At 42.6% G+C, this 27,121-nt stretch overlaps 2 protein-coding genes across 5 annotated transcripts in view; one reads left to right on the top strand and one right to left on the bottom strand.

Moving 5' to 3' along the window:
* Positions 1 to 280: 280 nt before the first annotated feature.
* ing1 (inhibitor of growth family, member 1) lies at positions 281 to 5,516 on the bottom strand. Of its 2 annotated transcripts, XM_060826475.1 has the most exons (3): positions 5,279 to 5,516; positions 4,601 to 4,736; positions 281 to 1,476 (listed from the first exon to the last, which is right to left on the bottom strand). In XM_060826475.1, the coding sequence occupies exons 1-3, from the start codon at positions 5,477 to 5,479 to the stop codon at positions 785 to 787; spliced, it is 1,029 nt and encodes a 342-aa protein (XP_060682458.1). In that variant the 5' UTR covers positions 5,480 to 5,516; the 3' UTR covers positions 281 to 784. The 2 variants fall into 2 exon arrangements, with proteins under 2 accessions (XP_060682458.1, XP_060682459.1); XM_060826476.1 differs by lacking the exons at positions 4,601 to 4,736; positions 5,279 to 5,516 and adding an exon at positions 3,386 to 3,759.
* A 1,612-nt stretch (positions 5,517 to 7,128) lies between these two features.
* The window catches only part of cars2 (cysteinyl-tRNA synthetase 2, mitochondrial), a 68,118-nt gene continuing 48,125 nt past the window's right edge, over positions 7,129 to 27,121 (top strand). The window contains exons 1-5 of one of the 3 annotated variants that reach the window (XM_060826480.1): positions 7,392 to 7,419; positions 9,516 to 9,566; positions 16,787 to 16,904; positions 24,843 to 24,960; positions 25,046 to 25,117. In XM_060826480.1, the coding sequence (XP_060682463.1) occupies positions 24,907 to 24,960; positions 25,046 to 25,117 (126 nt within the window). In that variant the 5' untranslated portion in view covers positions 7,392 to 7,419; positions 9,516 to 9,566; positions 16,787 to 16,904; positions 24,843 to 24,906. Of the gene's footprint in view, positions 7,420 to 9,515; positions 9,567 to 16,786; positions 16,905 to 24,842; positions 24,961 to 25,045; positions 25,118 to 27,121 lie in introns of all 3 variants that reach the window. The other 2 variants (XM_060826478.1, XM_060826479.1) reach the window with 2 other exon arrangements.

The following is a 27,121-nucleotide window of genomic DNA, read 5'->3' on the forward strand; positions in this document are numbered from 1 at the left end:
AAGCCCTCACCAATGTCTTGTATAACCTCAACGTGACACCCCAACTCCTATACTTAAAGGACTAAGCAATGAAGGCAAGCGTACAAAAGACCTTCTTAACCAACCCTGTCTAGCTGTGACACAAATTTCAAAGAATTATATGTCTAAACTCCTTGGTCTCTTTATAATTCCCAGGGCCCTACCGTGAAATCCTTACTGCACCTGTCACGGGGTGACACAAAAATCACAGACAATTTCCAAGCATTTCGTTTCTGGACTTTTGTTTTATATATATCACCGCTGTACAGTTTTTTTCTTTTCTGTTAAACAAGTAACAATAAAATTATTTCTTACAATATGGTTAAAGGCCTATGCTGATGAATCATACACTATACATGGAAAGCTCACATCTGTACATTTTTACATCTGAGAAACTTAAAAAAAATATCTCTGATAAATATTTTAATAAAACCATTTTGTCCAATTTGTTTTTTTTTGTTATGGTGGGCACGAAATGTTAATAACAAATGAAACACTGATGGTTTTAGAATTTCCGCGAGGAAAGTGTCTTTTTTTTTAAACAGAACAAAAATAGTCCACGTGCTGGACACAAGACTTAAAAACCAGGGTTCCTTTATTCCTTCCTTCCTACTTGCAAAAAAAAATAAAAAATAACTGGTCTTCAGAAGGAATAGTTTTGTCAAATACACTCCCACCATCCTTTCACCTAAAGAGGGAAATCTCTCAATAATAAATATACATGAATTTGTGTTGCTGTACAGAGACCGAAAGGCTAGTGCTGCAACTACCTAGTGTAAGCCCTTTCCTTTTTGGATTTCTCCAGTGCTTTGTCCATGGTTTTTTCATTCTCACCCCTGCATTTCGGACAGTACCATTTGCCCTTAGGCTTGTGGTTCAGACTCACACAAGAGAAGTGGAACCACTCGATGGGGCACTCCTCATTATCGCAGCCAATCATCTCCCCATAGGAGACCTGGTTGCACAGGCAGTAAGTGGGCTCATTGGGATCAATGGGCAGGTCTGCAGGAGATGCCTCCCTCTCTGCCTTTGCTTTGGATCTCTTCTTCTTCTTGGAAGTCTTGGCCTTCTTTTCCTTTGGCATTCCAGTACTTGCCTCCTCGTGGTCATGGTTGCTGGATGCATTCTCTCGGTTCTCGTTGTTGCGTCTCCTGGACCTTTTGGCATTGGGTTTCTCTGCTGGTGTTGCACCGTCATTCCTAGACCTGTCCAGTGAGGACTTGTTGTTGGCGTCATTGCTCTCCGGACAGTTTTCAAAGAGCTCAACATGGCTGTCCACCTGGCGACTCCGGTTCTCCACCAGCTCCACCATCTGGTTGACAATTTGGATCTTCTCATCGCCCAACTCTTGGCTCCGGATTAAGGCTCTCTGGATATAATGGAGAATCCGCCTCCTCTGAACCACGTCTGTCTCCCTCTTGTGTTTCTCGTAATATTCATCCAGTTCTTTCAGGATGTCTAGACAGAGAGGAGCAACAGAAGGCAAATTTTTATACAACTTTCACAACCTCCACAAAGCCCTTTACAGACAATGAAGCATTCTTGATTTGCATACAACAAGGCACTACAAAGAAATGTGATAAATAATATTGTGAGATTTATGTTCAAAAATAAATGTTAGTCCCAGAAGACCAGAGAAAACTGCCCACTCTTCCAGGATCTTCAGCATCTGCGCAAAAGGCTAAGCCTTGGTTTGTCATCTCGTCTGAAGGACTTGATGTGGTACTCCTTCAGGACTGATACTCTGATGATGCGGTGCTCCCTCAGTATTGTCCCTCCAGTTTGGCACGCCTTCATTATTGCTGTCTTGGCCCTTGCTAAGTGTTAATGTTCTGTCAGTACAACATTCCAGCATTGTTGATGCTCCAACATTATGACATTCCCTCAGTAATGGCACTCAGTACAAACAGTGCACCCCCAGTACTGACCCTCCAACAGTTCAGATTGCACTCCCTTAGTACTGACCCTCTGATAGTGCAGACAGTAAAAGGTGAACTTGCCATTGTCTCGTTGAATGATAGGACTGCTGTCTCATGACAGAGAAACAACTGGTGATGACTTAACCTGAGGGTCACTACGTCTCAGGCTAAGGGTGAGACTGAGATGTGAGATCTTTAACGGTGATCTCAGCTGGTGTGGGAATTAAAGCCAGGCTGTACAGCAAGTGGGAATCTCTAACTTTCTTTTGCTAAAGACCGAAAAGCATAATCTGCCAAAAATCAAAAGACTGGGGCCTTCAGTATTTTTGGTTCAAATGAAGTAACAGCAAAGCCAACAGGGAGAATACAAAACCAAAGACCTCAAATGTTGGTCGATTAAGTTGGCTTGCCATTTATTAGCAAATATGTACAATCCTTAAATCAAAATGAAGAACTGCAGAAATTGGAAATCTCAAACAAACAAAATCAGAAATTGCTGGAGAAATCTGGATAGTCTGGAAGCATCTATGAGGAATTCTATTTATCTCTCCATGGATACTGCTGAGTTTCTCCAGCAATTTCTGTTTTTGAGGGTAGAATCTCCAATCTAACTGGCAAGTGATCTGACAGGATGGCATGGTGACTCAGTGGTTAGCACTGCTGCCTCAAAGTGCCTGGGACCCAGGCTTGATTGCACCCTCAGGTGACAGTCTGCATGGATTTTCATATTCTCCCACTGTCTGTGTGGGTTTCCACTGGGTGCTCCAGTTTCCTCCCACAGTCCAAAGATGTGCAGGTTAGCTGGATTGGCCATGGGAAATTCGAGGAGCAGGAAAATCGACGTTTCAGACAGGAGCCCTTCATCAGGAACGGTTCCTGCCTGAAACATCGATTTTCCTGCTCCTCGGATGCTGCCTGACCTGCTGTGCTTTTCCAGCACCACTCTAATCTTGACTGTAATCTCCAGCATCTGCAGTCCTCACTTTCACCTGGCCATGGGAAATTGCCCAATGTTCAGGGATGAGCAGGCTAGGTGGGTTAGCCATGGGAAACACATGATGTGGAGGCGTCGGTGTTGGACTGAGGTGGATAAAGTTAAAAATCACACAACAGCGGGTTATAGTCCAACAGGTTTATTTGGAAGAACAAGATTTTGGAGCACTTCTCCATCGTCAGGTACAAATCTTCTCAAAAATCACTAAAACCTGTCAAGACTATAATCTGGCATTGTGTGATTTTATTTTAACCGTGGGTAACATAGGGTGTGAGGGGTGGATGGGATGGGCCAGTATGAACCAGTTGGGCCGAATGGCCTGTCTCCACACTGATTGCTGCTACCAATGCTCTTGGAACTCTCAGACCCAGTGTTTTTTAACTTCCCCTAAGTGTTAATAGATTAAAAAAAGCAGAGAACACACGGATATCTTCATTTTAAATGGAATTCCGACCAAAGTGAAACATCAGGATGTGACTCCGGGAACAAAAGCGGTGATATTGTTGACACCACGGTCCCGGGGAGAGGGTCGAGGAACAGTTTCTCCCTTAACTGGAACATTTCCTTTGAATAATAACACAGTCTATGCGGCGGAGCCCGAATGAGGACAAGCTGCCGCGGTATTCCCAGAACGTGACGGATTTCCCGGGAAGGGGACGGCGCCGGTCCCCAAAATGGCGGAGCGGGCGGCGCCTTCCCCCGACGGGCCCCGCCCACACCTGCGGATGGACGGGCCGCCTGACCAATCGGCGCCCAGCGTCCCACTCCACGCCTGTTGGACGAATTGACCCAATGGGCCAGCCGTTCGGCGTTCGATTAGCATAGCGGCCCCGCCCGCTCTGCGTGATTGGCGCGTCCGAGCGCCTATCCGACGCCGGGCGTCCCGAATAAGGAAAAGGACCGCGGCCAATGAGCGAGGGAGAGGGCGGGGCAGGGACCATGGGCGTATAAATAGCAGCACCAGCGCGTCCCCTACTACAGGAGATGGAGCCTCCAGCAAAGCAACAATTCTAGGGCTGGCAGGGGTGGCCTTGCTACAACTGATGCCCGCCCACCTCAACCCGTAACCCGGCTCTATCTCCTCGCCTCTTCCCCACAACTGTTTATAGAGCTTACTTGGGACTCCAAGATCCCCTTCGTATGTAGGCAGTCCCTCCAGCACCACCCTCTCTTTTCCCCGACAATCAAAGGGAGGAAGGGGGGGGTAAAGAATCTCCGCCTCCACCCGTCCCGCTCGTGTCTTTGCACCCCTTTAAAGCAGCTCCAACACTGGGATGGGGGTTCGCGTGTGGGGTTACAGAGCTTATCTAAATACGCTGCTGCTGCCGGTTCCAATCTGGGCAGATGCCTCTAGCCCAGCCCGCGCTGATACTCCAGCCATCATGGAGCTGGCGGAATCCTCTCTCTCTCTCTCCTGCCCAGTCCTCGGCTTCTCCTACCTCAATGTGGGGCTTTTGGGCTTGAAATTCTACCCGACTCCCTCTCCCCCTCCACTCCAGCCCTGCTTGTAGGACCTTTATTCCTCTTTCTGTCAAAATGGCTGTTATAAAGCTGATCTTTTGTTCCGCCCCAATACTGACGCTGCAGTTCAGTTCTTTTCACTCTCTCTCTCTAACTAAAAAAAATGACGGCCGGGCTAGTTGCGAGGAGCCAGCCGCGGCTCTTTTACCTTGGTATTTTGCATCGATTTCCCTCATCAGAGAAACGTTCCTCTGGAGATCAAAAGGCAAAGACTCGATTGAATCCAGATAGTCTTCCACATAGTTCACAACGTGTATCTGCTCTCCGTTCGCAGGACTCAGCATCTTCCAAGATACATTTGTTATTTGTTGGAGAAGGGTGACTTTCTCTCTCTCTCTCTCTCTGCTAAACTGACAAAAACCGTCAGGAGTGGAAAGGGTTCCTCACTCACTCACCCGTTCACTCACTCACGTCCTCTCCGAATCTCTTGTTATTTTATGAAAAGGAAAGCTAATTATTTAAAAAAAACAACAGGCCGCAGAGATGTGGAAGATGAATGGGGAAAGACTCCCCTCCTCTTTGAGTAGGGGATGGGGGGGGGGGATGATAAAATTTCTCTCCTCCCCAATCCCCACCTCTCTCTCTGTTACACACACTCTCTCACACTCACTCACATACAGGGCACAGTCCGATCCCAGACCTGGGACACTTGATCCAACGTGGAAACCCGGAGCCCAGTTTGAAACACTTGGGAAACACTCGGCCGGCAACGCGCACGCGCGCACCCTCATTAGCATATCATTGTGACGTCACTGGAGCTCGCGCCCGCCTTTCCCCCTTGAATTGATTAAATTCCACCCGGAGCTCGCGCCCCACCGACTCTCACGCGGTCACGGTGCAGCAGGCCTGGCCGCCGCGCCGCCTGCTCCTCTCCTCGCCTTTGATCTGCGGAGATCTTTAACTTTTTCCCCCGATGATTGGCGTGGCTGGCGGGCCTATCCGGCATTGAACCTGCCGACACTGAGATCAATCGGCGCGGCCAGGAGGCGGGACCTCGCTCCCTCTCTCCCTCCCCTGCGCACCCCATTTCCTCGGCCTGCAGGCTCCGCCCACTCCGCCGGGCGACTTGTCAACAGCCTGCTCTCCTGCCACCCCCAACAACCGCGTCCTACGCATGCGGCAACCCTACTTTACCCCAATGTTTTCTGGGATTTGTAGTTCGCTTCTCGCATGGGCGCCATGACAACGGGGAATGAACGGACTACACCTCCCAGCAGCCAGCGCGCCGTCCACCGCCTCCTCTGTTAATGGTCCGCTGTCAGATTTAAAATTAGCGGGCAAAGGCGAGCGGCAGGGTTCAAAGGTCAATGCTAGCAGGGGCTGACAGTAACCTTGAGTTGCGCCATTGGAACAGAAGGGAGTGAGACTGAGAGAGTAAAGGAAGAAAAAGGGGGTTGGGCGGCATGGTTGCTATGGAGGCGCCGGTCGCTGTTAGAGATGTCCCAGGCGGGAACTGCAGATTTTCTCATTTCTCTCTGCATAGAATAAAAGCCGAATGTCTCGATAATCCGAAACACACACAAAATGCTGCAGGAATTCAGCATCCGTGGAGAGTGAAACAGTTAACGTTTCGATTCTGGATTAGTGGTGCTGGAAGAGCACAGCAGTTCAGGCAGCACCCGAGGAACAGCAAAATCGACGTTTCGGGCTTTGCTGCTGCCTGAAACTGCTGTGCTCTTCCAGCACCACTAATCCAAAATCAGGTTTCCAGCCTCTGCAGTCATTGTTTTTACCTAAGTTAACGTTTCGAGCCCGACAATGAACCTTCTTTAGCGCTGCCTGAACCTTGAATTCTCCAGCACTGGAGACGATTCACGTCGGACATGAAACAGTAACGCTGTTTCTCTCTTTCCACAGACGCTGCGTATCTCCGGCATTTTCTGCACTTTTATCTACAGTCAACTATCCGGCCAGCCTCTCTCAACCTCCAGGCGAGGGCGGCCACACCCGGGCCGGGTTCCTGTGCTTTGAGCAGAGGAGCAAAGCACTGCGGATGTTGGCAATTTGAAATAAATAAAAGTGGAGGGTTTTTTTTAAAGAAGAAAACGGTCAAACAGATGGACGTCAACAGTGGACACAGGAATTGAGTGTTTCCAGCCGAACATGACTCATTATTCGAAACCCTAACTCTCCTTGTTCTCTCTCACTCTCCCTCCATTGAGAGACAGCTTTTGATGGACGTTGGGGGGCGTGGCCTAGCGGCCGGGGGGCCGGACCTTGCGGGTTGATAGCGATGCCAAGCTGAACAGTGGGTGGGGCAGAGCATTCAGGGGCGGGGCCGGGTTGCCCAGTGGGTGGGGCAGAGCACTCAGGGGCGGGACCAGGCTGCACAGTGGGTGGGGCAGAGCTTTCAGGGGCGGGGCCAGGCTGCACAGTGGGTGGGGCAGAGCTTTCAGGGGCGGGGCCAGGCTGCACCGTGGGTGGGGCAGACCCTTCGGGGGCGGGGCAAGGGTGCACGCGCGTTTGGGTACAATCACTCGGGGAGTGGGGCATGGCTACACAAGTGGGCGGGGAAGATACGCTCGGGGGCGGGGCCGGTATGCAACGTGGGTGCGGTACATCATTCAGGGAAGCGTGGCTTGACGCCCAGTGGTTGGAGGTCTCCCAATGGGCGGTGTCGAAAGGTCAGGGTTCAGGGGGGCGGCCCATAGCACTAAGCCACACCCCACCCTAGCAACGGCCGCCATTTATGTGCAGGCCCTGGCTCTAGGCGTGTGCCGCTTCTTCGCTGGTGGTGTTCACTTCGCCGCCCACCCCACCGGGCACGATGAGGGCGCTGTTGGCCTGCCGCTCACTGCCGGCCTGCCTGAGTGGGTGCACGTTCCGTGTCTGTGGGCGGCAGCCGGGCGGACGGTGCGGTAGTAGCTGGCACAAGCCGAAGGGTCACCCCGCCGGTGTGCAGGTCTACAACAGTCTGACACGGAACAAGGAGCCTCTGGTGCTCGCGGAGCCGCTCACTGCTTCCTGGTACAGCCCTGACTCCTCAATAAGTTCCCGAGACTGTCCTTCCGGGGCAAGACCACGCTCACAGGCCTGACAGCAGCAAACCCACCTCCACAGACCCCACCAAGTGGGCTGTGAGTTTAAAATAATCTCCCACCATAAAATCAGACCCAAAAATCTCGATGGCCCACCTTCTGAAATTTCCTCAATATCAGTACTGACCCTCTGACAGTGCAGCACTCCCTCAGTACTGACCCTCTGACAGTGCAGCACTCCCTCAGCACTGACCCTCTGACAGTGCAGCACTCCCTCAGTACTGACCCTCTGACAGTGCAGCACTCCCTCAGCACTGACCCTCTGACAGTGCAGCACTCCCTCAGTACTGACCCTCTGACAGTGCAGCACTCCCTCAGTACTGACCCTCTGACAGTGCAGCACTCCCTCAGTACTGACCCTCTGACAGTGCAGCACTCCCTCAGTACTGACCCTCTGACAGTGCAGCACTCCCTCAGCACTGACCCTCTGACAGTGCAGCACTCCCTCAGTACTGACCCTCTGACAGTGCGGCGCTCCCTCAGTACTGTCCCTCTGACAGTGCGGCGCTCCCTCAGTACTGTCCCTCTGACAGTGCGGCACTCCCTCAGTACTGACCCTCTGACAGTGCGGCACTCCCTCAGTACTGACCCTCTGACAGTGCGGCACTCCCTCAGTACTGACCCTCTGACAGTGCGGCACTCCCTCAGTACTGTCCCTCTGACAGTGCGGCACTCCCTCAGTACTGTCCCTCTGACAGTGCGGCACTCCCTCAGTACTGTCCCTCTGACAGTGCGGCACTCCCTCAGTACTGTCCCTCTGACAGTGCGGCACTCCCTCAGTACTGTCCCTCTGACAGTGCGGCACTCCCTCAGTACTGTCCCTCTGACAGTGCGGCACTCCCTCAGTACTGACCCTCTGACAGTGCGGCACTCCCTCAGTACTGTCCCTCTGACAGTGCGGCACTCCCTCAGTACTGACCCTCTGACAGTGCGGCACTCCCTCAGTACTGACCCTCTGACAGTGCGGCACTCCCTCAGTACTGTCCCTCTGACAGTGCGGCACTCCCTCAGTACTGTCCCTCTGACAGTGCGGCACTCCCTCAGTATTAACCGTCTGACAATGCATTGAATTTCAGTACTAAATTTTCATTAGCCAGCATCTAGCACTACCTCTCTGACAATGCAACACTGTCGCAGTGTCATCTGTGTGATCAGGCAGATATCCCTCAGTCCCTCTCATCAGGCAGTGCTTACTCATTATTGACCCCCTGACAGCGCAGCTGTGCCATACTTGACATTCTAACAGTGTTTTGCTGTGCCTGTCAGTTGAGATTACTGACTTGAGTGTTGGGGGTGGTCATGGATTTATGCCCTCTTGATTCTGATGAGAAGGCTATCTACCAAAACACAATTGCTACTTGTCTTATTTCTCTTTTTTTTAATTTGATTTAGTGTTTTGTTTATTGCATTAGGTTAGCATTTATTCAGAATGCTTGGTTTTATTTTATTTTATTGGATTCAAGCTATTAGAATCTTTAAGTTAGGTGAATGTTACTAGGCAGTATTTACAAGCTTGAAATATAAGCAACTAATCCTCAATAAAGAGGAAACATTTGCTTAAATGCTAAGTTGTGAAGAAGTGGGCGGTGGACATTAATGGTTTGTTGCGTATCGCAGTGTTACTTTGACAATAGAGGCAGCGTGAATGGATTGTGTAAACAGCATCACTTTCATTTAGGATATTTCAACAATTTGTGGAACTAAAGAAACTCTCTGCTTTGCCAGTTACCTTCTGTTCAAAATTAGTTTGAGAAATGAACTTAGTTGTCTTACTGAACAGTTTTGCCTCAAGTTCAGGAACCTTTCCACATGTTAGAATGATGGTTAAGAGCAAGGAAAGGAATGTTGGACAAATATGAAACAGAATACCTATAATCTTATTACTTTGAAGCTTGGCCATTTACTTTTGAACTTTGTTAAAATGGTGCAAATGGTCTGGGACTATTGATAAATTGGGCATAATTGGAGTGTTCTTATGTTCTCATAAAACCATTCTGATATCTTTCCTTGTCTTTCTTTTGACAGGTATTGCTGTGGGCCGACAGTATATGATGAAGCTCATCTTGGACATGCAAGGTAAATATGTTAAATTGCTGGCTAGTGGACAATGTATGATTGAAATTCAAACATTCCACTCCAGTTCTGTTTGTAAAGAAGGCTGGAAATAAAAGCAGGAGTGATTTTTTTGACTATCAAACCTGTTCTGCCATTCGCTAAGATCATGGCTGAGCTTGTTCCTTAAATTCATTCTCCCATTCCTCTCTACCACCATGTTCCTCGATTTCATTACTGCTCAAAAATCAGACTCAGTCTTGAATAGAATCAACACTCTACAGCTTTCTGAGGTAGTGAATACCAAAGACACTTAATCCTAAGAGTGAAGCTATTTCAGTCTTAAATGGCTAACCTTTTTATCGTGAGATTGTACCCACCCCGCCCCACCTTGTTCTAGACTCTGCAGGCAGGATACACAACCCTCACCTTCTGTTTTGTCAAGGTGCCTCGGATCTTTTTTATGTTACAATAAGATCATCTCTCATTCCTGTAAATGCCAAAGAGTATAGGCCTCTTCTGTTTGATCTCTCCTGATTGCACAATGCTGTTTCCAATTTAATGGACATTCACATCTCTTTCCTGGGGTATGGGGACTAAAAACCACACAAATTGTCGAAGGGTACCCAATGGTGATATGAACTAGTAGATTATATCTCTTGCCTAAACTTCTATTCCTTCCCACTCTTCTCAACACTTCTCCTTCCCTGCCTATAGTTTGCCTTTCGCAATCTCCTACTGATTCTGCAATCTAGATTTTTGTCTGTGTCCTACTTGGAAGTATATTCGATGTGTTGGAATTTATGTAGCAGCCTTTCACCTTTTCGGGACATCAAAATGTTGTGACAACTAAAGATAAATTGTTAATTATGAAGTACGTTAATGTGCGTATATATTTTATGTGAGGAAGTTGTTTTTATTCTCTGTAGTGGAGAGTTCCCTGACTCAGTCTTAAATTTTATCTCCTGCTAGTGAGAACCCTTTGCCTCAACTTTTTAATACAGATTTATGGGCATTGTATTTTAATGCCCAGTTCAGGAACTAATTTGCAAATTCTGAGGCTGTAGGATCTCCTATATGACAATATTCCTAAATGAAGCTGTAGAAACAATGACCACCCTCTCAATCTTGCACAATTATTACATATTATATGCTTCCTTACTCAGTAGGCCAGGGAACCAAAGAGCGACTCCATGGGATCCATGAATAGGAATACTATGAATGTCTGTTTTAGTGGGAGCACAGAATGTGGATTTGGCAGAGTCTTTAAGTTGCTGGAATTGTATTTGCATAATCATAATTGAAAAATGCAAAGGAAATATGTCACTGTGATTAATACAGGGAGTGAGAGGGAAAGTCAAGTGCATGAGAAAAGTAAAAACATGAGAGATGTGAAGTAAGTGACAGGTGTCTGAACAAAAGACTACAGAGGAAATGACGCTATGTGTTGTATTGATAACATGGAATGAAATAAATTAGTGATTGTTTTGGAATATTGGACTGAAAGTTTTTTTATATGTTCATGCTTTTGAATTTTTTAGAGGTGGTGCATACTTCAGATATCTTGTTCACCATAAGCAGGTGTTTAATGGGCGATTGATGCAGTGTTGTACAGTCCAGTTGGGGAAGTGCTATGTTTATTTTTGTGATTGCCTCCACATAACTTTAAATAATGAATAGCCAAATATTATCCAGTCTTCCACAGAACATAAAATAACCAAGCTTCCACTGCTGCACATGTGTCTTGCTGGTTATTTTGTGTACTACAACCAGGCTAGAAAATCATCAATGTTTTAGTGACTAGATTGAGCACTCCTGCCAGTTGTGATCCAGTAGTACGGAATATTACAAGGTGAGTAAAGGTGTTCCTTGTTTTCCTGTTGGATTTCTGAGTATAACCACTTGTATTTATTGCTGGTGATATTGAATTGTCTCTCAGGATTCTCTCTGCAACTCTCTGCCTAACCAACCAATAATTTTTAAGTGCTCGATCTGGTCTCCCCAAGATTTCTATTGTACAGAAAATGTCCCAATGTATTCAGTTCTTTCCATTAATCTTTCCATTCTGGTACTGTCCCTGTAAATCTATATTTTGCTTCAATGACCTTTTATGGTGTGGAGATGAGAATTGTTCAGTGTTCTGAAGCTTGACCAAGGTCATGTGCAGGTTTACATTCACTACTTTTACATCTGGGAGCACAGAGTTCAATTCTCACAGTGTTCAGTATTTGTAGTTGCTTTGCTGACTTGCAAAGCTGCTTTTAATAATTTGTTCACCTGTATCTCTTGTAGATGATAGTGGATCACATTATATTTATCTGTTGTGTTCATTTGCCCTTTAACTACTCAGCATGATTTTTTATGTCTTGTATTATGATTCATTCATCTTCAATTAATTACTTTTTCTCATAATATTTCCCATGTTTTTGTTTTCAATTTATTAAAATCAATAACATGGAATTTTGTTTCACTGTGTTAAATCTTCCTTGTAAATGTGGGACAATCAAATCACTTCATCTCTTAGCCCATCTCATGTCATTTGGTAGAAAAATTAATTTCTTGCTGATCCATTTCAATATATTGAGCGCACAATAAGCATTTACATCATTGGGAAGATCTGACTTAAGCTTGTAAAGTACAGATCAGCTGTTAGGGCCCAAACTAACTGCAGAGAGAGATTCTCCTCCAGGTGGAGCATTGAAACTGCATTCCAGCTGGTATCACGTTAACTACTGTGATTGTCATGTAAATACACCTTAAAAATGTGGCACTCTTAACTTGTGCTACACTGTCAAGCAGGAAAGTGTGACATTCTTTAAAGCTAACTTTTCATTGCTGGATAGCTTTAGAAAATAATATTTTCTAATTTGCAATCTTCTGGTCGCATGAGAGGACGGAAAAGAAAATCCCACACAACAATGGTCAGATTATCTTCAGAAAAGCTAGAAAATTGCCAAATTGTAAGCAGTAAAGAGGCTCTGGCTTCATGTGTGCCAATTATGAACTTGGTCATTCTACACAAAAGGTCATCCTGACTCAGGACTCTGCCAGGTTCTTTAGTAAAGGAATGTAAATGCTGACATTCTTGTGAGAGGGAATGCAGAGCAATGGCTCACTCAGGAAAATGCTTCCCTGATATTGATCATGAGTAGCCCGTGTCTTCTTATCACCACCAGAAGAGCAGCAGGATTCTTCCCCCCCCCCCCACCCCCTATCCATGATTACTAGTTTCAAACATCTTATCCAAAAACACTGCATGAAATCTTCTTTTATCATTAAAATCTTTAGTCATACCTCATAAAGAATAATCTGAAGCATATTCTTGTAATTTTTAAAGTCTTATTCAAAGTTTAACGACCATCTTTGTCACTTTTTGCACTCGAGCCTCAGTAATAGATTCATAAATCACTTATATCACAATGTAAGCCAACAAAGCCATTTGATAAAAACAATTAAAGAACTTTTTAATTCCAACCCTCAATCAATGAATAACAGAGAGTTGTTCAATATCATACCCCAATTAGACTATGGCTGAGACATTGTATGAGTTCTAGTTTTCATATTATGAACAAGCAATAGAGGTACACAATGAAGAGATTATAAATATTAAAGTAAATTGAACATGCTTGGGCTGTCCACTTTTGGAAAAGAAAAGATAAAGAGATGATCTTAACATTCTAATTGATTGATAGAATGGATGTACAGTATATAAAAGACAGCTAAGGAGCAACTTTTTCATGCAGAGGGTGGTGTGTATGTGGAATGGGCTGCCAGAGGAAATGGTGGAGGCTAGTACAATTACAACATTTAAAAGGCATCTGGATGGATATATGAATAGGAAGGGTTTGGAGGGAGATGGGTCAGGTACTGGCAGGTGGGACTAGATTGGAGTGGGATATCTGGCCAGCATGGACGGGTTGAACCGAAGGGTCTGTTTCTGTGCTGTACATCTCAGTGACTTTATATATTTTCACTTGTGGATGAATCCAGCACTCAGGACTATAATAGAACTTTATTACCAATAAATCCCCCAATAGGGAATTCAGAAGAAACTTTTCTACCCAGAGAGTGGTGAAAATGTAGAATTTCTATCTCATTGAATTGTTGATGTGAAACGATATTGCTGCAGTTCAGGACGAGATAGAATTAAAAACTCCAGTTGTTACAAGCAACATATCTTACAATTGAACTTATAACACCATTGGTTACTAAATTGGTTAAATATAGGGTTTTCTTTTAGAACAAATAAGTCATCATTTTATATGTAAGTTTCAAAGCAAATTATGAGTAGATGAGAAAAAGCTTTTGAAATAGTTCGAACAATTAATGTCAGACATGCTGAGTGACCAAAGTATTTTGATGACCAAATTTACAAAGAATGTATACCACGTTCATTAGAGCTCAATGTGACTGATTTCAGTATAGAAACTTAGGTACATATCTAGAAATAAATAGAAGGTTCTAGGAATGGGATTAAAATAAGAGGGAATGTAGGAGACTTGTGTGGACCATAAACACTAGCATAGACTACTTAGGAAAAATAGTTTATATCTGTGCTGTAAAACTCGGATACCTAGTTTTGGCATGTTTTATATTTGTATGATGTTTCTATTTTTGTACTTTACTGCCTAGCAAAACTTGAAATTCTATTTGTTTTCTCTTTGTTGCCATGTATATCTGGTCAGTAAATACTGTCACACCTCTGTCCCAGTTGCGTATTTGTAATGGGCACTCATACATGAATTAGAAAGTTAAAAATCACACAACACCAGGTTATAGTCCAACAGGTTTAATTGGAAGCACACTAGCATTCGGAGCGACGCTCCTTCATCAGGTGATTGTCTGATCACCTGATGAAGGAACATCGCTCCGAAAGCTAGTGTGCTTCCAATTAAACCTGTTGGACTATAACCTGGTGTTGTGTGATTTTTAACTTTGTACACCCCAGTCCAACACCGACATCTCCAAATCATGAGTACATGAAGTAGATTTAACATGAGTTTCCTGATTCTTCTGGTAGTGTGAACCTCCACATATGGTGACATGAGCCTTTTCACTCCGTTTATCAAAATCAACTTTATAACATTCCATTCTTCTGCAGTCAGATATTACTTTAACCTGTATATGAATGTCTTGCCAATGAAGTTAATATAATGAACAATGTGTGGAAAACCAGGGAACTTCACTTGCTCCCAGTTTTGCTCAACCCTGTTTGACCTAATTTATTTCTCATGAGATTTTAACCAAATCCAATTCACTCTCCATTTCTCTGATGTTGGTATTGTTTGTTAATATTGACACAATTTTATTTATTATTTCATAAGACCAATATTTGGAATTGCCAGGATGGTAAAATGTAACTTGATGGACTTTGGTGTTTTCTACACTGCAATTTGTATTGTTATGGACCAGACCAAACTCCCTCAAAATATATTCAGAAGATAGTCAAGACAGTCACATTTTCTAACTTTAAAGGTAAGTATTGGTTTCCAGATGCAATTCAATTGATCAAACTACTTGATTTGAAGCAAAATACACTTTATTCATACACTACAGTTAAAATACAGCAGAAGAAAGAAGAAATTGGAATAACCTAGCTCTCTTGGAAAACTTAACAGGATATTAGATTATTTAATTACTAAATAGTAACTTCCAATATCGTAACGTTCCAAAAACATCTGAACAAAGACCATTGAAGAAAAAAATAGACGATCTCTGGTCCAGGAGGAAAACTCAGAGACAGTACACGTAGTGCAGAATCCAAACCCAGCTTCAAGACTCCAGCAACAGCTGCTATTACTGAAAATCTAAAACTAAAAATTCTGGTTCTGTGGGAGCTTGCCCCTCCCATTCAGGATGCTTCTATTGTTCCTACTTTAAAAAAAAGGCCTCACACGCTGTTTACTTTGAGGTTTCAATAGACACCTTTCCACTTCTGTCTTCTAACCTCACTCAATTAAAAAAAGGACAGAATATGCTTCTTAAAGTCATAGTATTATCACAGTAGCTCCAGAATGCTTATTATGTTGAATTCCAGTTGGGTGTTAATTACTTTCATGCTGGTAAAGTGATCATTAATCTTCCATGGTGTGTTTTTTGGATCAAGTGGGTATGCCTCAACCTTCTGCCTGACTAGCAGCACCTATATTTCATTAATAGATTCACTGTCAAATGGTATTAAGTTTAGGGTGAGAATATATCTGTTGTAAGCCTTGAGTATGAGTATAACTTCACTGGATCTCAGACTGGATTCATGTGAGTAGGAACTTCAGGGAAAACTTCCTTGTTCTTCTTAGAAGATCTCATGGTATTATTTCAATGTCCACCTGAGCAGCAGACAAGACTAACTTTAACATCTCATCTGCGTGACGACTGGATCCATGCAGAGAACGCTGACTCGAATGCAATTTCTAGTTTTTCCTTTGAGGCAAAGCAGCATTTCATACTTTGATATTTGATTTAATCCATGGAGGCCTCCATCCTGATAGAGAAAAGCAATTTTAAATCAGTGGTGTGTTTGGGGCTTAATAAGAAATTGGAACAGGAGTAGGCCATACATCTCATTGAGCCTGCTCCACTATTCAACAAGATCATGGCTGAACTATTACATTAGCTTCACATTACTGTCCTACTCCCATATTCCTTAATTCTCTTATTGCGGCAGCATTTTCCTTTTAACTGAAACTGAAGGGAAAGTTGGGAGTGATGTTTTTGAGATGTTCCCTGCATTGTGCAGCAGACTGGATTGAGTGAAGTGCAGGTAAAGCTCTGTCTCATTCAGATTCCATGTGAGTAGAGAAGAAAGCAAACAGGCAGGTGTATCACTTTCTGCGATTGGGAGGCAACAGGCAGCTGGAAGGTGCTTACTTCCTCCCTTCTCCCTGTCGAAGGCCCCAAACATGCACTTCTGGTTTACGCTGTGGTGACAAATGCCTTTGGACAATTTGAAGAATGAGTGCCAAAAAAGGCCAACAACCAAAGTAGAATAAATATTACCCTCCAACTAAAACACTGATAAATTGAATTAAGTTATCTTGATATACATGATGCTAGTAGAACACAATTTTGAAACTGGAAGGTAAAGTAAATCTGATGTTGAAGCACTGAAAAGGAGCCTTCTATTATGTACAGGAGAATTGGCATTTATATAAGTACTTTTCTTTTGAAAATTCCAAATGCTGTACAGTTAATTACTTATGAAATTTAGGCACTATTAATATATTTTTAATCTATACATTTTACAGTCTTTGAGCTGCAATTTGAAAAGGAACAGGGTAAAGTGACAGGATGCAAAGAACCCACTAAGTAATGAAGATTCATTCAGCTGAACAGAGAGGGCAACGACATCTCACATCCTGATAAGTGAGTCTGCTGTCACTCCAGCTTCTGATCTGGTACTGCGTGTTTGTTTCCAAACTGATGTCTAAATGTGGAGGGATATTTGAATTGCTAATGGTGAAAAACAAAATGGAATAAAGAGCATAGGCAGAAAACTGGTATTAGCAATCTGGAGAAACACTTTGCACTTTCTCATGTAGGCTTCTGATTACAATTCAATAATACATGCAATTACTAACTGTAATGATCTCATTAAAATATAGTCTGTGTTGTGACTAGTTTGAACAGAATAAGTTATAGCTATATTCCCATTACTTTCATCAGTACTACTTCAATATACTTGTTCCCATCATCTGTCCAAACCACATCAATTCACAGGAGGATCTAACGAAAGGCTGGAAATTCTGTAGTGAATAATTCACCCTGCTGATTTTGCAAAACATTTCCTTCATCTTCTCAGTTCAAGTTAGAGTTTGATGGAATATCTGCTCAAGTGGATGGAAACACGTGAGCAATACCTAAGGAGTCCACCACCATAAGAGGTTGTGTTTTTTAAAGCAGAGATAAGATGAATTTTCTTCCCTCAGGGCTGAGAATCTTTGGAACTATCTTCCTGAAAAGGCAGTAGAAACATATTCCTTGAATATTTTTAATGGACACATTCTTGATAAGCACGGAGGTGAAAGGTTACCTTGGGTAGGGGGAATGTGGATTTGAGATTACAATCTGATCAGCCATGATCTTAGTAAATGGTGGAATAGGCCTAAGGGGCTATATAGCTGACTCCTGCTCTCTGGTATGTTTGTATTTTGACACCCTTTGATACTTGGCAGGTTAGTTAACACATGGGATTTCTTAAATGGAGATGGTGTTTTAAATACTAATTTTTATGAATAATGTGCGTGATATATATCAAATTATGACTTCTTCGAATGAACTTATTCAGTGTTACATCTGAATACTTTGTGAGTTATTTATGTATGAAGTGGAATGGTGTTTAAGCATTGAAATAGATTGAGAGGCTGTTTGGACAAACTGAGATATGGTGTTGTACAAGGTGTGACTGCTTATCTGCTGGATGGAGAGGGGGAAAAAAAAACTGGGGAAGGTTTTCCTGTCAATGTTGAACCAAATAACTTAATGTTTGAAGGTGACCCCTGTTTTCGAGACTTAAGATAATGCTCCATTTTCAGCTTGTCAGTGACTTTCTGTGCACTATATATGCCAGGCAGACAGAAAGTTCCTTTGTGTACACATCCGCTGCAGAAAGAATCAGGGAAATTGCTGCCTAATGTCATATTAAGCTGTTTTTGTTTAGAAAGGACATCTCAAACTGCTGCATCTTCTTTGCAGAAGATGCTCAGCAACTTTGCACCTGATGTAGAAGGAGTATTAACAACAAAGTTGATTCTGAAATGTAACAAATGCAAGAGTGAGTGACAGGAAATGCTTCTTGTTTGCAGGATTTTAGTGTGTTGTTAGGAACTCTGGTTGGTATGACGAGAATGTAGGGAAGCAAAATACTGAGTTCTGCTGCAAATCTGAAATAAAAACAAAGTGCTGGAGAACTCGACAGGTCTGCCAGCATCTATGCAGAGAGATGATGTGGAAGTGCCAATGTTGGACTGGGATGGACGAAGTCAGAAGTCACACCACACCAGGTTATATAGTCCACTAGATTTATTGCGTGATTTCAAATCAACTTGTATGATTTAAAATAAACCTGTTAGACTATAACCTGGTGTTGTGTGACTTCTGACTATGCAGAGAGAAACCGAGTTAATATTTTGAGTTCCTGATGTGACTCTTAGAACTCAGGACAAAAAGGACGTCTGCTATGTAAAGTGCAATATTTTGGCCCACTGATTGAATAATTTAACTAGTGTTTCTTTTAGAAAACAATTGGTGGTAAAGTGCTTTGAGAAGTCCAGTGATCTTTAAAAGTGCTACATAAATGCAAGTCCCTTTGTTGTTAAATGTATTCCAACGCTGTGCAGCTTTAATGTTGAGATTATTTATTTTGTGGTCATAAATTTTTCTGAGTAGGATGTTTTAAGTTGTCATTTTTTTCAAGGGATTGGATGACATTGAAGTGGAAAAGCAAAACTGGAATCTAAAGTAGCCTGAGCAAAATAATGTTATAAATACATATAAGCAAGATGCATGAAGTGGCCACTGCAGGTATCTAATTGTTACTTTTTTTTCTATCACGTGTTCATTCCTTGGTGAATGAATAAAATAGTGACAGGAATCACAAGCTGATCTTATCACTTATCAAGCTGCAGTGTGAAAGTTCTATGACCACAACAGTTTTATACCAGGTGATAGAATATTATTGCAACGAAGTGGAAATACTTTGTATGTTCCTTAAAGTCTGTCAGTATTTATAATCAATCTGTTTAACAATGTTATGAAAAATTTTGGAGCAGGTATGACTCAAACCCCAGCCTTCTGGCCCTTGAGGTTGGGACACTGCCATGGTGCCACAAGAACTTTTGGTGGAGTAGTAGTGGTGGTGTTTTTGGGAAAAATCTTATAATGTGTATCCGCAATGTATGGGAGACTGAGATCCAGTCTTCACTAATTGGGACTGTCTGGGATTTAAACCCTTCATGTTTTGACTTTGTGATTTTTGTGGCATTAACCTAAAGACTAACTCCAGAGAATCCATTGAAATAGTGTGAAGAAACTATCAGTGCATAATAAATGTTTGCCATGAACCTGGTTTAAAACCGGTGGAATCTTCTACCTTCACATGAACAAATTGACAGGGTCTTCATTTGATGTCCTACTTGAAAGAGCACCACTTCAACAGTTCAGAGCTTCCTCAGTACTGTCCTTCAAAAATGCATGACATGGAGATGCTGGTGTTGGACTGGGGTGTACAAAGTTAAAAATCACACAACACCAGGTTATAGTCCAACAGGTTTAATTGGAAGCACTAGCTTTTGGAGCACCGCTTCTTCATCAGGTAGTTGTAGCACTCCACAACTACCTGATGAAAGAGTGGCGCTCTGAAAGCTAGTGCTTCCAATTAAATCTGTTGGACTATAACCTGGTGTTGTGATTTTTAACTTCAAAAATGCAGTGATCCATCAATACTGACCCACTAATAGTGCAGTGCTCCCTCAATACTGACCCTCCAACAGTGCAATTCTTCCCCAGTACTGATCTTTAACAGTGTAGCATTCCTTCCATATTGTGTGCAATCTAGGCTCCTTCCTATCACAAAAAAGTTGTGAAACTTGAAAAGGTTCAGAAAAGATTTACAAGGCTGATGCCAGGGTTGGAAGATTTGAGTTATAGGGAGAGGCTGAACAGGCTGGGGCTGTTTTCCCTGGAGCGTCGGAAGCTGAGGGGTGACCTTAGAGGTTTATAAAATCATGAGGGACATGGATAGGGTAAATAGACAAATTCTTTTCCCTGGGATCGGGGAGTCCAGAACTAGAGGGCATAGCTTTAGGGTGAGAGGGGAAAGATATAAAAGAGACCTTAGGGGCAACCTTTTCACACACAGGGTGGTAGATGTTTGGAATGAGCTGCCAGAAGAAGTGGTGGGGGCTGGTACAATGCAATGGATGGGTATATGAATAGGAAGGGTTTGAAGGGATATGGGCTGAGTGCTGGTAGATGGGATTAGATTGGGTTGGGATATCTGGTCGGCATGGGCGGGTTGGACCGAAGGGTCTATTTCTGTGCCGTACATCTCTATGACTATGACAGTGCAGCATTCTATCTTTATTGTCTGTTTGCTACCCCTATATAGTGCAGCAGTTCCTCAGTGTTTCACTCAGAATGGAAGTTTGTGGTCGGTGCAGGACTGGAATCCATAGCCTCCTGATTTATGTGATATTTGTAAATTAAATTGGAGATTGGCTAACGTGGTGCCATTATTTAAGAAAGGTGGTAAGGAAAAGCCAGGGATCTATAAACTGGTGAGCTTGATGTCAGTGGTGGGTAAATTGTTGGAGGGAATTCTGTGGGACAGGATTTACATGTATTTGGAAAGGCAAGGACTGATTGGGGATAGTCGGTCTGGCTTTGTGCATGGGAAATAGTGTCTTACTAGCTTAATTGTGTTTTTTTGAAGAAGTAACAGAGGATTGGCGAAGGCAGAGCGATGGATATTGTCTACTTGGAATTCAGTCAGGTGTTCAACAAGGTTCCGGTTAGTAAGATTACATCGCATATAATACAGGGAGCACTAGCCATTTCAGTACAAAATCGGCTCGAATATAGAAACAGAGGGTGATAGTGGGGGGTTACGTTTCAAACTGGAGCCCTTTGACCAGTGATGTGCCGCAAGGATCGGTGCTGGGTCCATTGCCTTTTGTCATTCACATGAAGGAATTGGATGTGAATATAGGCATATATGGTTAGTAAGTTTCCAGGTGACACCAAAATTTGTGGTGCAGTGAACAATGAAGAAGGTTACCTTGGAGTACAACAGTACCTTGATCGGATGGTTTAACGAGCTGAGAAGTGGCAGATAGAGTTTAATCTATATAAATGTGAGATGCTACACTTTGATAGGGCAAATCAGGGCAGGACTTATACACTTAATGGTAAGGTCCTGGGGAGCATTGCCAAACAAAGAGACAGGTGTACAGATTCATAGTTCCTTGAGAGTGGAATCACAGGTAAAGAGGGTAGTGAAGAAGGCATTTGGTATGCGTGCCATTATTGGTCAGTGTGTTGTGTATAGGAGTTGGGAGGTCATGTTGCAGCTATACAGGACATTGGTTAGGCCACTTTTGGAAATTCGCATGCAACTCTGGGTCTTTTTTGTTGTGAAACTTATAAGTGTTCAAAAAAGAAGTCTGAGTAGGCTGGGGCTATTTTCCCTGGACTATCAGTGTCTTATAGAAGTTTATAAAATCATGATTGGCATGGAGAGGTTGAATAGTCAAAGACATTTCCCCAGGTTAGGGAAGTCCAAAACTAGAGGTTATAAGTTTAGGGGGAAAGGGGAAAGATTTAAAAAGGACCTAAGTGGCAACGTTTTCACACAGGGTAGTGTGTGTATGGAATGAACTGCCAGAGGAAGTGGTGGAGGCTGGTACAGTTACAACATTTAAATGGCATCTGGATGGGCACATGAATAAGAAAGGATATGGACCAAATGTTGGCAAATGGGACTAGGTTAGGTTAGGATATCTGGTTGGCATGGACGAGTTGGACCGAAGGGTTTGTTTCCGTGCTGTACATCTCTATGACTCTATGACCCTAAACAAGTGATATTTCAAGCTAGCAGCTTCTTTCAACATTTTGGATCAAAACATTGTTCAATCCAGCAGGTTTTCCCCACTATTAAATATAGGGTAACTGCTGTTATTTTAATTAATAGTTTTCTAATTACTAAAAAATCAGTTGTGAATGTCAACAGTCAAGTTGACCTTTTTAGAAGCAGAGGAAATAACCTGTAATACAGTTAACTAAATTAAAAGAATCTGAAGCTGTCACTGGATTCTTTGAATTGTTGTGTAAATAAAAGCGCCCATGGATTGCGCGCCCTATAAATTAGCAAATAAGGCATTTTTTGCCCCTTCAGGCAAAGTTTAAAAGAATCCTAGAACTATACAGTACAGAAGGAGGTCACTTGGCAATTTTTTTCCACACTGATTCTTAGAGCTGCTCAGCTAATCTCACTTTTTTGCTCTAGCCTCCCATTTTTTTTTCCCTTTTAAGTGCTTATCCAGATCCCTTCTAAAAGCTGATCATGGAATCTGATTCCACCATGCGGTCAGGCTGTGCGCATTTCAGGTCCAGACCACTTGGTATGGGAAAATGATTTTCCTCATATTATTATTCTAAATCTGTGTCCCCGAGTCCCCATCACTATCACTGGAAAGAGCTCTAATCTAATCTATCAAATAGAATGATAAAAACTCCTTCGGTATCGCATAGAATGAAGGGAAGTGAGGGGAAACCGTTGAACAATTTAAACCTGTGACTCCTAGGTATAGCACAGCATGAACATACAGAAGAAGTGAAATGAGATGAGATTTTCAATCTTTCAGTCAATCTCCACTGATGTTACTCTCAAGAATGTTGGTTTTGTATGGTGTTCAGATCTTTGTGATTAGAGGATGGTAGATCATTAGATCCAGGGGAGAATAGGGAAGAGCACTAGCAGGAAGAGAACACATGAGCATAAGAGAGATGTGGAAAATGTTCAGCAAACAATGGTGGACTGGAATATGCTAGTCGAAAGGCTGAGACACACTGTCACTTGTAGGGCAAATATCCATTTCAGTTTCCCACCCTTGAAGCACAGTACTTCAAGTTTAAGAGCAGTTTGGGGAAAGTTGCAGTAATCTCCTCCCTCCTTGAAAAGGTGAATTTCCTTCACACAGAGAAATAGGGTGTGAGAGGTGATTCACCATACTACTGTTTCTCTCAGTCCAAGATGGTGTTCTTGTTTTTGATGAACTGTTGGTTTATTTTGGATCGGGGATACAGCTGTCCCTCCCAGCACACAACTAATTCACAAATATTAAGGCACAGTGGATCCACCTTTTAATATATTAGCATCCTATAGCATAATGAAAAATGCTATATTTCATTGTGGGAGTATCTTGTATTCGGATATCTGCACCGTTGAACTTCCTTGTGTTACTTGGTAGTGACACTGTAACAGACATTTGCATGTTATTTTCTGACTTGGCTGTCGCATCATATTTTGTCCTCGTATCATGAGGCTTCTCTAGAGCTCCATCTGCTGGGTTATTATAATAAACCTTCAAATTTATGTTTAAAAAGTTGGTTGAACTTTTCAGATATTTAAGTTTTGCTCCTTTACCTCAATAGTCCCAACCTGGTTTGAACATTTGGTCTAAATCTAAATCTGGACAAGAGGGTCTGGGAATCCCAGTCAGCTTAGCAAAATCCCCTCAACATAACATCAATGGAGTGGTGCCAAAATTTGGGAACGCTGTCCCAGATACAAGTTTAAACTCCTGGAACATAAGTTGTTTCTACCCTACCAGCTGATGGACTTTTAACCTGCCGACCTTACCTGAACCCAGCAATCTGCATTTTCTTCATATTTCTTCAAACATGGAGTGACTCTTGATGAACAATTGCCTTTTACTGTTTCCAATAACCCTGAGAAAATAACCCTGTTTTCCATCATAGTCCCTGACAGGTCTGGTTTCTTACTTTACAAAAGTTCTCCTGGGCTTTGTTTCAATGTTCATTGCTCGCACAACGGGAATAAATTAGAAAACAATAAAGAAGTAAAAAGTTCAGAATATCAATCTTTCCAACCCAGTCCATGCCAGCACCTAGCCTCAAGGGAGATCATTGCCACCTCGCCGCTGCCTATGCCGGACCCACCAACATAGGGGGTCACCCCACTTTAAGCACCATCTCTTTGCAGCTGAGCCCACACTTGCCCCACAACCGAGAGTCCCTGGCTCTGCTGCCAGCCTGCCACTGGGCCTCAGGTCCCGCTTTGGCTTCAAATGTCGCACAATTATTATATCTATAATGCCAGACTATTTATTTCTTTACTTTTCTAATTTTCTTTTCATTTCCTAAGAATTTGATTTTAAGTATCTGTACCGAGGTATCCTCGTACCCAAGCTGGCGCTGTAATGCAGAGACTATAAACTTTGCACTCTACTCATATGAGTATATATGACAATAAAGCTAATTTGATTCAATTCATTCAGCTGGTTATGAATTGATTACCTGGTACTTGATTAGATGAGCTGACAGCAGACAACTTACTTTCCGTTCTGCCTTTCTAATCCTATCGAACCATGTAGAATCCAGCCCATTGAGGTGACTGTTTCTTCCAGCTGACGAATAAAGAAATAAATGGTTGAGCAAGAACTTGCACCCACACCCAGATCTGGAACAAAACCTCATAGCTGGATTGATTCCCTAAAGCTAGAAATAAATCTTAGACCATAATCTTAATCAATAACATTTTCACTTCTGTAATTTGTTTTCTAGCTCCTACGTTCGATTTGACATCCTTAGAAGAATATTGACCAAGATCTTTGGCATCGATGTGATTATGGTGATGGTTATCACAGATATTGACGACAAAATAATTAAAAGGGCCAATGAGGTAAATTACCAGGACTATTCACAGGAAGCATTTAATCCAAAACCATCGAAGTTACAGTTGTTAACTATTATTTTCCGAATTGCAGTTGAATATTTCGTCCACAGTACTTTCACGCACCTATGAAGAGGATTTCAAACAAGATATGGCGTGTTTAAAGGTATAATGAATGCTTCCTTGCAGTTGTAACACACAAGTTTGAATAGCTGCTGACCGTTCATAAGCACTTGAAATTGAACTGGAGAAACATCTTAGAACAGGCGAAAGTTGAAGAGAGATTTAATGGAGGTGTTAAAATCTTGAATGATTTTGAATAAGAGGAAGTCTTGTCACTGGCAAGATGAGAAACATTTAAAATAATTAGTAAAGAACTATAAGGAAAATGAGGCAAATTTCTTGTATGCAGTAAATTGTCATATTCAAGAATGTGGTCCCTTAAAAAGTAATGATAACAGATTCATTAATAACTTTTCAAAAGAGGGATTGAGTAAATTTGAGATATAAGTTGCAGAAGTCTGGGAAAAGGCTGGTGAGTGGGACTAATTGGATGGCTCTTTCAAAGACTCATTGCAGACAAAGACTGAACATGATATGTTATACAATTTAAATTTTCAACTGGTTTACAAAGTTTATTGGTTTGTGAAGCAATTACTTTGGAATGATTGCATTATATAAAATATAATTATCTAACTGGGACTGGAGGTGGGAGGGAATTTGACAATGGTAAGCATCAACAAGTTAAAGAATAACAGCCATGTAGCAGTTCAAACATCAACTAAAAAGGGAGAAATGAAGCAAGCCTTGACTCATGGGAGTTGGCATAGTGACAAGATTTGTGCTGAGAGAAAAGAAATTATTTGGATGCTTGTAACACCTTCCACGACCTCAAGATGTCCTAAAGTGTTTTACAGCTACTGAAGTACATTTGAACCATTCTAATGTAGAAAACATGGCAGTCAATTGCATGCAAAGCAAGTTCCCACACATAGCACATGGGGACTCTGTTTAATGCCTTTTCCAAATGACAGCACTTCTAACAATACTGCACTCTACTAAGTACCAGCTCTCCAACAGTTCACTTCCAGCAACACTAGTAATCTCAAGGTTCAAACTAAGCAGAGCCAAATGCTGTCACAGGAAAGGGGCTGCTTTAATCCACTTGTGCGTGAAACATCTCCAGTTTTGCCAAACTATCATCATAACTGATCGTTCTCTCCAGAATCACCATCATGAATCTTTTTTGAATCCTCTTCGTCACCTTCACATTCTTCCTAAAGTGCATTGCCTGAAACAGGCACAATGCCCCACTTGAGTCTGAACCGATCTTTTCTTAAAGATCATCATAACCTTTTTGCTTTTGTGCTCTCTACCTCTATTTATAAAATCCAGTTGCCTTTTAAACCACTTTCTTAACCTGACCTGCCTGCTTAATAATTTGTGCACAAATCCCTCCAATCTGTCTGTTTCTATTCCCTTGTTTAGCATTGTGCCCTTTATTTTATGTGGCCTCTCCTCTGTCCCACCAAAATGTATCAATCACTTTGGCGTGGAACTTATTTCCCAAATTTGTGTGCTGGGAAGACCTCTTTTTGTTCCAATTTCTCACATTTTTCAAGCATAGTCGCTTTGTCAATGTCAATGGGATACTCAAACCTGTATGTTGGCAGGTACTAGTTCTGGAGGATATGTACCTTGTATCCTCTGTGAGGCAGATCCCAACCCCATTTTACACTTCTCCCGATTTTTAGTTCTGCTATCAATTTACTGTGACCTGGTTTAGACTATTGTACAAAGTTAAACCTGGAAAGTTGAACAGTTTGTTCATATTTTGAAAACAGTGCTGAATGTTTGAACTCTTCCAAGAGATCTTGTCATGTATGTTGTAAAGGTGTCCTAAAAGGGAATTTCATATAATCTGGTCCATTTTGGAGTTCTTTTCAGCTCAAGTACCTGCAATATTTAAATACGCGTCCTTCTGACATTTGACAGGATCCAGGAGTGTGCAGTAATTTATTGGAAGAAGTCACAGAAATAGTACCACAGTGATATATCTCAATCCACCCATACCTGAACTTTAGGTTTAACTGACTCTTTGATATCTAACTCTGTTCCGAAACCATTATAGTTCTATTTGTGAGATAATGTGGGAGGTTGGTTTAATCAA

The sequence above is a fragment of the Hemiscyllium ocellatum genome, chromosome 6, assembly GCF_020745735.1.
Source record: "Hemiscyllium ocellatum isolate sHemOce1 chromosome 6, sHemOce1.pat.X.cur, whole genome shotgun sequence".
NCBI classification, from domain to species: Eukaryota; Metazoa; Chordata; class Chondrichthyes; order Orectolobiformes; family Hemiscylliidae; genus Hemiscyllium; species Hemiscyllium ocellatum.